Here is a 10,793-nt window from a genome sequence, read left to right as displayed (position 1 = left end):
AACGAAGTTTTATAATAATGGAATGTACAAAAAATGCCCTGAAAGACGGGGCTAACTCAATAACCCGTGGCCCAATTTTAACAAAACTTGTTTTATTCTCATTTCATTACAAATATGGCACTATTGTGCACAGTTTTTGCTATATTAATTACAGACCAGCACACACACAAACAAACAATCTCAGAGTTTTAGTAGTATATAGATAATGTCATTTTCACAAGGTCCATGTAACAGTTACCAATTCACAGAAACCTATTTTAAGTTTGTAAGCCAGAAAATAAATGTGTAGCTTCTCTACACTTTTTATAAAAACGCTTGAGTTTGAAACTTTGAATTAACAAGTTTTAGAAAACAACAACTATTTTTGACTGTTTTTTCAGTCATTTTAAAATCTAACTTGTAAAAAACACGCAAGTTATAATAAACTTATATTCAACTATTTAATTTCCAGAACTTGGATTTCCATTCCCATTTATCATGCTACAATTATTATATTTCATCCCATTAAGGGAAAATATAAAATTACGAAAGTGGAGACACTGTTTCCACACTTTTGGGTTGACAAAATTTCAAGATTTTCAAGGATCTTTTAAGCTTATAATTAACTAAACACTTTTACCATTTAAATAATTATTTTATTTCAACAATATAGCATGTCTTTCAAAGGCTTATTCATCTTGACTTTTCGAGAGAGCATCATAAATCATTTATTAAAGATACTAAGAAGTGCACACTTTAAACTTTCATAATCACTAATAACAAACAGAAAGCGAGTCAATTCTCCTCCTGGTGTTTATGAAGTCAATAAAAACACAGAATAGTTTAGCAAACTTTAAGGAGGGAGTTTAGCAGGTGATGCTACACTAACAATTTATAATTTAGTTTCTAAAGAAAAATTAAATAATTATTGCAGTTTTCCTAAAAAAAACCAGTAATGGTGAAAATAATTGGTTCGGAAAGTTAGCTACTGGTTAAAGGTTCGAACCTATTAGATATTGACTAATTATTGGTCAATGTCATTGACAGGGACTTTGTATTAATGAGCCAAAGGTCTGTGAGACCTAGCATGATGGGGGTGGATGGTATCCTCAATAGTTACAAGTTGAAGAAAACTGTCAATTATTGGCTGCAAAACCTTTTGCTGGGATTTGTTTTTCAATTTTGCACAAAGCTATATGAGGGCTATCTACACTAGCTGTCCCTAATTTTGCAGTGAAAGGCTAGAGGGAAGGCAGCTAGTCATCACCACCCACTTTTGGGCGCTTTTTTTTTTTTTTTACCTTTAACCAAATAGTGGGACTGACCCTCACATTATAACATCCCCACATCTGAAAGGGCAAGCATGTTTGGTGGGACAGGGATTCAAACTCATGACCCTCAGACCGAGAGTAAAGCACCTTAACCACCTGGCCATGCCGGGCCATTTTTGGTGGGAGCTCTATCCAACCAGTTCACCAGTGATCAATACATTTTTTTTTTTTTTTAAGTGATCTTGCAAAAAATAAGAGAATAAAATATATAAAAGCATTTTATGTACATCATGATAAAGTACAGTACAAATAAAGAAAATATATCAACTAAAACAAGTATTGGTTATTAGGAGAAAAAAAATGTTATTACATGGACTACCTCACACACACACACCCACTAATCCACTCAAATCTCAGAGATCACGAAAATCTTTAATCGATTCTAACAGAATTTGAAAAACAATGGCAATTTAACTGCTTGATTTGTTTCAATTTAAATACTAACAATTCAATTTTCTTTATCTGAAAACAAATCAATTTTCCAATTGCTTGCTTACTATTCTAATCCCACCTAATAAAGATTCGACAAGGGCAGGTGAAGTGCCAATAAATGTTTGAAACATTCCTTCTTACTTCATTATTTTTCTTTTCCCATACTTTTCCAAGTTTCCTAGACAGACCCATGGGAGCCACACAGAGCAGATAACCTAATGGTGTGAAGCTGTACTACTTACTGATAACTGCTTTGATTTGTTATCTAGTGTCAAAAGTTAAAAACAGACATATTCTGAATATGTACATGTATCATGTTACAACTGAAATGTTAGTTGAATAATAAATAAAATTTCCTCACCTTGTATCTTTCACAACTGGCAGCAGGGAAGGAGGAATGTTCAACATGTTAATACACCAGCCTGCCCAGCACATCTTGGAAAACAATCAATTTATTTTATATAATTTCATTTACCCAGGTAAAATTTTTAGGTAAAGCACGTCTTACCTGTTTATAGGATTACAAAGTCATTTTCTAGGCATATTCCAGAAAAAGATGTAAATAAAAAGATGCATATTACATTGCAATATACCAGATTGTTATCAATATATAAGACAGAGTAATCACAATATTACAAGGAAATTGATGGAATTGTCATTAGTTTAGTCAGGAATCTTTCTTTTACTTCTGGAAGATTTCAAATATTAATTACACAAACAAAAAAAAACTTTTAGAAAACAAAATGTCTAGGAAAGTCTTCTAGGAAATGATAAAATATGATACTAACTAATGGATTGAAAAAATTAAGTTTTATTTGTTTGGGGTATGAAGAACAGAATAAGCCTTACATAGGTTAATCAAAGATAAAACATGGCATTTTCCAGACAGAAGATGTTTCATGCTGTTAATATAACACTAAAATAGTATAATAATGCCAAAACAAAATTCAGTTATCATATGAACAATAAAAAATAAAGTTCCTCGAAATTTAGAAATAAAAAATACATTTATGCTTGTAAAAAATATATTAGCTAAAGACCAGTTTGCAACTAGTATTTAAAAATTCTACATAGGGAAAGTTTCACAAATAAAAACATGAGATATAATGTTTCAACATATCTGGAATGATTCCATACTACTCATTCTATAATATTTCCTGTTTCACTAGACCTGCAACAGAACTTTAAATTACAATCCTCATAACATATCAGATTAAAGTAAACATCTGTATGCTAAAGAGAAAAAATGCCTTTTCTTTAAAATAAACTTTTACACTTAGAGCCACTTGCAAATCATTTACCATCACATTAGAGAATTACGTACATTATGCCACTTAAGTTACCATTATGCAAAAAAAATAAAAATGATCATTTTGTGTATCACCCCCAACATCTTCAAGTCTCACCAGCCTTTTTCTAAATGATTAGCAAAATATAGGAGACAGTAATGTCGCATGCATTCTTGGTGATTTTGAAATGTCTATAAATTAGGAATGTAAATAACATGAAATCTCCAGTTTGCATACACTCTGAGTACAAATAAATTAGATTTATGTAAAGAGCTTTCTGCTAGTGTTTTTGTTAACTGACAGGATATCAAAGGTTATTCCTAAAATATAACTATAATGCCATTTTGCTAGCTAAAACATCAAAAGCTAAAACACAGTCGCCACTAATGACAACAAATTATACAAAACGTGATGGATAAACATATTATTCTACTGAATAGAAGAACACCTCATTTTACATTTTTAGTGAGCTTACTTGAATTGGTATGTATAACTGAAATACATGCACAATTTATACCAACTACACAACATGTATTACTTTCTGGTTCTTATTTTTAAGATATAAAAAATGTGTGTATTACACATTTCACTAGAAATATTTAATTATTGGAATGAATGACCTATAGAATTACTTCAATAGGTCATACAGAACTGCAAGCGTGTTGGCTGCATGTAATCTCATAGGCTCACTTAACTCTCTTGCTACAGGCTCAGCCAAATCAGAAAAATTTATTACCCTAAACTGACCTTTATATTTTCCATAATTTCTTCATTAAGTCTTTAGTAGACATAAAAAATTCGAATTTTTAAATGAAGTATTTTCACAAAGAATTTCTCCAAGAATATAAGAAGTCAAAATGTTGACTACTCCAAGTGCAAAGTGATTTTCATATTAAGGTTAAAAATACTTTTCTTCATTCGAAAAAACCTCAATCGCTTAGTCTCTAAAACCTCTTAAATAAATTTCAAATTTTTTTTTCAGTAAAACTTTATATTTTATTTTCTCTACTCTAACTCTATACAAGGTTAATCAATTTGACCAACCTCATAATCACCAACAAAAAATTCAAAATAAATCTAAATTACCCTCTTTTCTTTCTAGAATAACTTCAGATTGTAACATGAAACTACATTTGTTTAACCTAAATAGCTTTAAGCTTGTAACAGTTTACATCTGTTTTTCTACTTAAGTTTTTAAATGTCCAATTAATATTCTCACCACACAAGTTATAAGTAACTTAATAAACATCTAGCTCATGTCACCAATCAAATGACAAAAATGCAAGGGCTAAGTGAGTTGCTCAAAGCATACCCTGTGAAAAATGTTTAATTTACTTAATCTAATCTATAAAATTCCTAATTTTTACATTTAAGTTATGTTTATTTTTAATAAGGAACATGAAAAACAAAAAATATAATACTTACCTGGGTCTTCTTTCCTGTTGATGGAACTTAACCCTACTTTTCTTTTTATATTAACGGTACTACTCTGGAAATTTTTTTTTATTTAATTGAATAATGCAACAAAACACAGAATAACTAAATGCAAAAAGCAGACAATGTCCTATAACTATCACACATTTTCTGGCTTTCTAACTCTGCAACAAGAGCCATAACAAATTCAACTAAGCTCATAAATGTTTTTCCTGTGGGAATAGTTTGAACTGGAAGTGAAACAGACAATTTTCTGTACGGAAATGTAATGTAATGCTTCATTTGGTAGATTAAAACCTTAGCTTTCTACTGGCTATACATAATATAGTATTAAATGTCAGAAAGAACTATTAGCAATTTGTAAAAGAGGGGATGTGACAGGTGTGCATGGCAAGAGGGGGGTCTGGTTTTCTACTTTAAGGCTCTGTAATGAAATAAGATTGAAGGCTATAAAAATCAAGCTTTTCCTGAGCAATAACATTATAATGAGTAGTTTACGTTAAACTTAGTACTTTTCTGAGGGGTGATAAATAAATTAGAGAAGAGGAGATACATAGAGAACAAATATCACAATTCACAAACTAGAAGAAATTGAGGATTTTTTTTAAATATTGCCTTATAAAATTAAAAACTTAAAAGTTATACACTATTAAATTTCAGATTATTTAACTCACTTAAGCCTCATGACATGAGCTGAAAATAATGCCCATAGTGAAAGGGTTAATCTATTTTTCACATTTTGAATAATTACCTGGAAGGGATCATACATTCCACTAATTGAAGCACATGAACTGTCAGTAGCATGAGTTCTGCCTCCAGTCAGTTTCCACATTAACCAGGTATCCAATGTTCCAAACATGGCTTGTCCTTCCACTGCTCTTTCTCGAATCTTAACAATATGCAGATTGGTTGTTAATTTTATTCTTTATACACACCATACCCTTGTTATTAATATAATATTTAGTAATCATAATTTAAAAAAAATTTTCTCTGGTATGAAATCATGTCAACAACAAATAAAAAACAACAACAAAAAGAAACAGCTATTAACTATTGTCTCAAAATCCTAAAACAAGTTATGTTTGTTTTTATTGAATATTGCATAAAGCCACTCAAGGTCTATCTGCACTAGCCATCTATGATTTTAAGTGATAAACTAGAGGGAAGGCAGCTAGTCAACATCACTCACTGCCAATTCTTGGCTAATCTTTAACAACAGATAATGGAACTGATCATCACGTTATAATGCCTTCAAGGCTAAAATGGCAAGCATGCCCAGTGGCTGGAAAAACTAATTACAGTTGTACATGTTTTATTAACTTATTTCCCATGTTATCAGAGTAAAAAAAAAGACATAACTTGATAAAACTAGGAAAAGAGTATGCATAAACAAATTTGTTTAGTTTTTAGAAAATTCAAAACCAATCAGATATTAGCTACATATTCAAATGACAGTAAACATACCAGTGGAATGTGCTGTAGTATCCAGAGCAGTCTCATGACAACCTTGAATGAAAGAACTTTTATATCTATCATGTTAAACACATTTATCACATTCTTTTTCTAAAATTTATATTAACATATATATATAGTTACATTAATTTTTTTAAACTGTATCCACTCTCAGAAATACACATTTGTGGAGTTAATAAATTTCTGATTGAAATAAGCAGTTATTGATGTGGCAATTTTTCTGTAGCTCTAAATAATCAATACAAATTGATTCTGCAAACTTTACTCAGTTTTCTGAATTTTGAAGAATATCAAAAACAAAAATAATGCTAAAAAAAAGATTGTATTATTTTTTGCAAAAGAAAAATGATAAGTAAGAACTTTATAAGCATGACGTGAAAATTTAGCATCAGCTTGAATAAAGCATACACTTGTTTCACCATCAGAAACTGTTAGCTTCGAGAAATTAAAGGGTAAGTTGAGTTTTATATGTCATCATTGTTATTATCCTAAAAACATTGGAATAATTATGAGAACATGGCCTATGATGAGAAATAATTGGACATGATAAACTTTTATTATTATTTACAAGTTATTGCTTGAAATTAAACTTCATAAGTTGTTTGCAAAAACCCCTTACAAGAAGAGATGAATTTTATGTACATTAACACTCACACAGGTGGTTTGAATTGGACTTCTCTAGTAATTTTAGGACTTGAAGAAACACTTCCTGTGCAGTTTTCACTCCTCACATGTTTTTATTATTGAGAAACAAGAATAACCTGTCTAGTAGGGCTGGAATATTCCCCCCTCTCCACACATTTCATTTAACTGATTATTAGAGTAACATTTATCAATCTATAGCACAATATGAATATGGTTTGTTCTAAATAGTTATTCTGTACTATGTACTACTGTACTTTCAAGTGTGAGTGTGTGTGGTGACATCACAGTCACACAAAACTGTAAAACTATCTCCTTTAGAGTCTGCTCCAGGATGATTTTAAAAATATATATCAGTAGTACAGGAAAAAGAGAAATAAGTTACACAACTATCTCAAAATTAATCGTATTAAAGTAACTAACTCTTCAAAGTTATTTTCTTTTTTACAATAACAGTTCATAAACAGTTAAATGTAACAACATCTATATTATTTAGACTAAAGTTAAAATAATACTAATGCTTTTAACTTATTTCAATATTCTCTAGAAATTATTTGAAAAAAAATATTAAATTTACCTAACAACTATAATTTGACAATTGATTATTATTACAAAAAGTGATCAAATAAGGCATAACTTTAAAAATTTAACAATCTATACACTCCACTAATACCTCTTCCTCTTCTAAACTTGGCAGATGTATCTATAGAAACGTTGATAAACATGTATAAGAATCTACTTGTATACTTACAAGCAATAATGCAGGAGAGCTTGAAAGCATACAATAGTGAGTTAAGCCTTAGTATTTGTAGTATGTATTTTCATGTGTCTTTATATAAATTGTTTTAAAGACAAGGCTATATACTGCAAATAAATAACTTCTTAAAAATTAATACAACAGCACAAGATGTTATAATAATTGACAATAACGTGTCATTAACTGGGGCAAAGTTAATTACCTATTACAAGAATATCTTTTCTTGAGACTAACAGTATAAGTAGCCCATACTCATATTGTGAAAAAAAACTAGTAAAGGTCAAGAGTGTTTAATCTTATCACATTTAAGTGCAGATATGCATATCAAATTTAAAAATTCAAAGGAAAATAATAATTTAAAATGTATTTCAGCAGTTTGCTTATCGAAAATAGTTTAAAATTGATCTTTTGTAATTCTGAAAGATCTTTTAGTATATGTTGGAAGGATTTGTAATTTTTTTTAAATGTTAAATTTCATTTCTGGCCAGCTCCAAGGAGTCTTATCTGTAAAGAATAGAATTTTTCTCTACCTATCCAAAATTGCAGACTTGTTTTTGCTAAAAGGTTATTGCCCTTTGAAAATATATTTAATTGTGTTTTGTTTTCAGTTGATTTTCTGTGTCTATTAGTGATTTTATTACTATAGACTTTCATTCCCATCATTTTATGATATCATAATGTATGGTCCTGACAATTACTAATGTTGTAAAACACCTACAGACAACACTTAAATTAATTAGATAGACCAAATTAAAAACTACTTAAGTCTATGTAGAATAAGAAAAAAGTAAACACAGTAATTTACATTTTTATGGGACAGTAATTAGATCTAACTCCTGAAGACCTGAACAAAGGAACCTAACAGGAATTTTAGAAGACTCGGGAACAAACTGCAGGTCTATGAATAATTTTATAGCTTTTTTCAGCCATTTTTGTCACTCCTGAAAAACTTTCTTATATTATTGTATCTGTTGAAAGCTACAGAAAATCTTTCAATGGCAAGATATAAGGCTAGTTAGGTTTAGTAAATATCAAGCTATAGCAAAATAAAAGATTTGCATGCATTAAGTGTACAAACCTTCCACAACCCAGTACATTTTTTTGCATGAAATATGGAGGTTTTTTTTTTGCACAATAACAAACATTTATGTGACATAAGACAACACCACCAGGTACAGGTGAAAGAAGTGTAGTCTTTCTTATACATGAAACACTATACAAGAAAAAGTTAACTGCTAAATTTTTTATACTGCTATTCAGGGAAGGCAGCTAAAAAAAATACCTATATTAAATATTGGGTCATTTTGAATTTTGCGCAATGCTACACAAGAACTATCTGTACTAATTTAGCAGTGACAGACTAGAGGGAAGGCAGCTAGTCAACACCACCCACCACCAACTCTTGGGTTACTCTTTTACCAACAAATAGTGGGATTGACCATCACATTGTAAGGCTGTCACAGCTGAAAGGGCAAGCATGTTTGGTATGATGGAGATTCGAAATCACAACCCACAGATGATTGCGAGTCGAGTGCCCTCACCACCAGGCCACATTATATATAGGTTTAGGATATATAATTGTAATTTTCTGTTACAATCTGCTGAGATTCTAGAAAACAAAAGGGATAGATTTATTTTATGGTGGTTAAAAGTTTGATGAAATGGACCAAACCTGTATAGCAATAATACATTTTATTAACAAACTTTTCATATTTTCAACAATAATCTTACCATTCCAGTTTGGAAATACAATATACTAGCAGCTAAGAAACGTTTTCTTCTGGTGAAAAAATGCAGAATCTGAGCTCCTCCTCTCAAACACTAGACATTGAAAGTAAAACACTAAATGTATAACAAGTTAGGAGACATTTAACAAAAAAATTATTATATTCAAGTTCATGAACAAAATATTTTCAGGCATATTTTGGAAGCTAATCATAATATCCAGCACTTCTTAAACTAAGAAATATTACTTGTGAAATTAAAAACTGCAAAACACTTGTTAAAATTCTATACAAAATCATATATTTAATATACAAGATTATTAATAGATAGTCTATCAAAATGTTTAAATATATTTTCAGTTTTATCAGATAAGCCTACAGGAAATCATTCAATTTGCCATGGTGGCAGGCCAGTATTAAAAAAAAAAAGTTTGAAAAATGTGAAACAAACCTATAGTTAGGTATCAAAAACATGCCAATCAATACAAAAAACATGTAAAACAGCAGTTAGCTATAGAAGACATTCAAGATGAGATAAAAAAAACAGCATATAATGACAGTTAGCTATGCAAAAAATGTTAAACCATGGTTATCTCTTGAAAACATACCAAAGAATGAAGAGAATTTAAACCTTACTTAGGCATTCCAAACATGCCAATGGATACACTAAACATGCAAAACAATATTTAAATGTATGAAACAAGTGAAACGACAGATACAAGTAGAAGTCACACAAAATCATAAAGAAATTATACTAAATACATAAAATAAGAACATATAAAAAGTATATTTAGGTTTAAAAATAAAGAAATGTATAAAATGACAACTAACTATAAAAAATATGCAAAACGATAACTACAGAAAAGACAAGACTATCAACAGCAGTAGAAAAGATGCCAAATAATATAGAAAACATGTATAAAAATAGTTAGTACAGAAAACACCTAAAAAACTGTAAAAATCATGCTATGTTAGAAAACAAATGAAATTGTATCTACCTGTAGAGAACATGCCAAATGATATAGAAAACATCTAAAATGATAGTTAGCTACAGAAAAGACTACCAATAGCAGTAGAAAAGGTGCTAAGTAATATAGAAAACATGTATAAAGATAATTACAGAAAACACCTAAAACAATAGTTAGCTGTAAAAATCATGCTATGCAATATAGAAAACAAATGAAACTGTATGTACCTGTAGAGAACATTCCAAATGATATAGAAAACATCTAAAATTATAGTTAGTTATATACAAGTCACCTATAACTTGCCAAACAATAGAAAAAACACAGGTGTAGAAAATATATGATAGTTAGCTTTGGAGAGAACTATACATGATGGTTAGCTGTTGAAAACATATCAAAGCATGTAGAGAAAATTTAAAACACTTGTTTCGTGTTGTAGACACGATAAAGAATACATTACACATAGAAATGCTATTTAGATGCATAAAACAAGCAAAATGAAATATACCGTATTTTTTGGTGTATAAGACGCACTTTTTTACCCCAAAATTTGATGTCAAAATCTGCTTGCGTCCTATACACCGAAGGTATGAATAATATATATGTATATATATACGATATACACAAGCCATGAGTAAATATATTTAAATAGGCGTGCATAGCTTAGTTCAATTGAAAGTGCTATTTATAACAATAGTAGTTTTATTTCTTTTAAAAACATAGCTATTTATAATGTTCTCTAAATAATGAAAAAATAAATTACGGTG

General features: G+C 29.7%; 1 protein-coding gene across 1 annotated transcript in view; it reads right to left on the bottom strand.

Annotated features, from left to right (window-relative positions):
• LOC106460191 (putative glycerol kinase 5) overlaps nt 1-10,793 on the bottom strand; it is a 64,961-nt gene that overhangs the window by 25,861 nt on the left and 28,307 nt on the right. Inside the window, exons 6-9 of the mRNA XM_013919878.2 lie at nt 9,069-9,158; nt 5,930-5,971; nt 5,217-5,354; nt 2,104-2,177 (exon numbers count right to left, since the gene is read on the bottom strand). Coding sequence (XP_013775332.1) covers nt 2,104-2,177; nt 5,217-5,354; nt 5,930-5,971; nt 9,069-9,158 — 344 coding nt within the window. The remainder of the gene's footprint in view (nt 1-2,103; nt 2,178-5,216; nt 5,355-5,929; nt 5,972-9,068; nt 9,159-10,793) is intronic.

This window comes from Limulus polyphemus, unplaced genomic scaffold (genome assembly GCF_000517525.1).
Source record: "Limulus polyphemus unplaced genomic scaffold, Limulus_polyphemus-2.1.2 Scaffold726, whole genome shotgun sequence".
Classification (NCBI taxonomy): domain Eukaryota; kingdom Metazoa; phylum Arthropoda; class Merostomata; order Xiphosura; family Limulidae; genus Limulus; species Limulus polyphemus.
The sequence above is the reverse complement of the archived record's forward strand: the minus strand, read 5'-3'. Positions and strand labels throughout refer to the sequence as shown.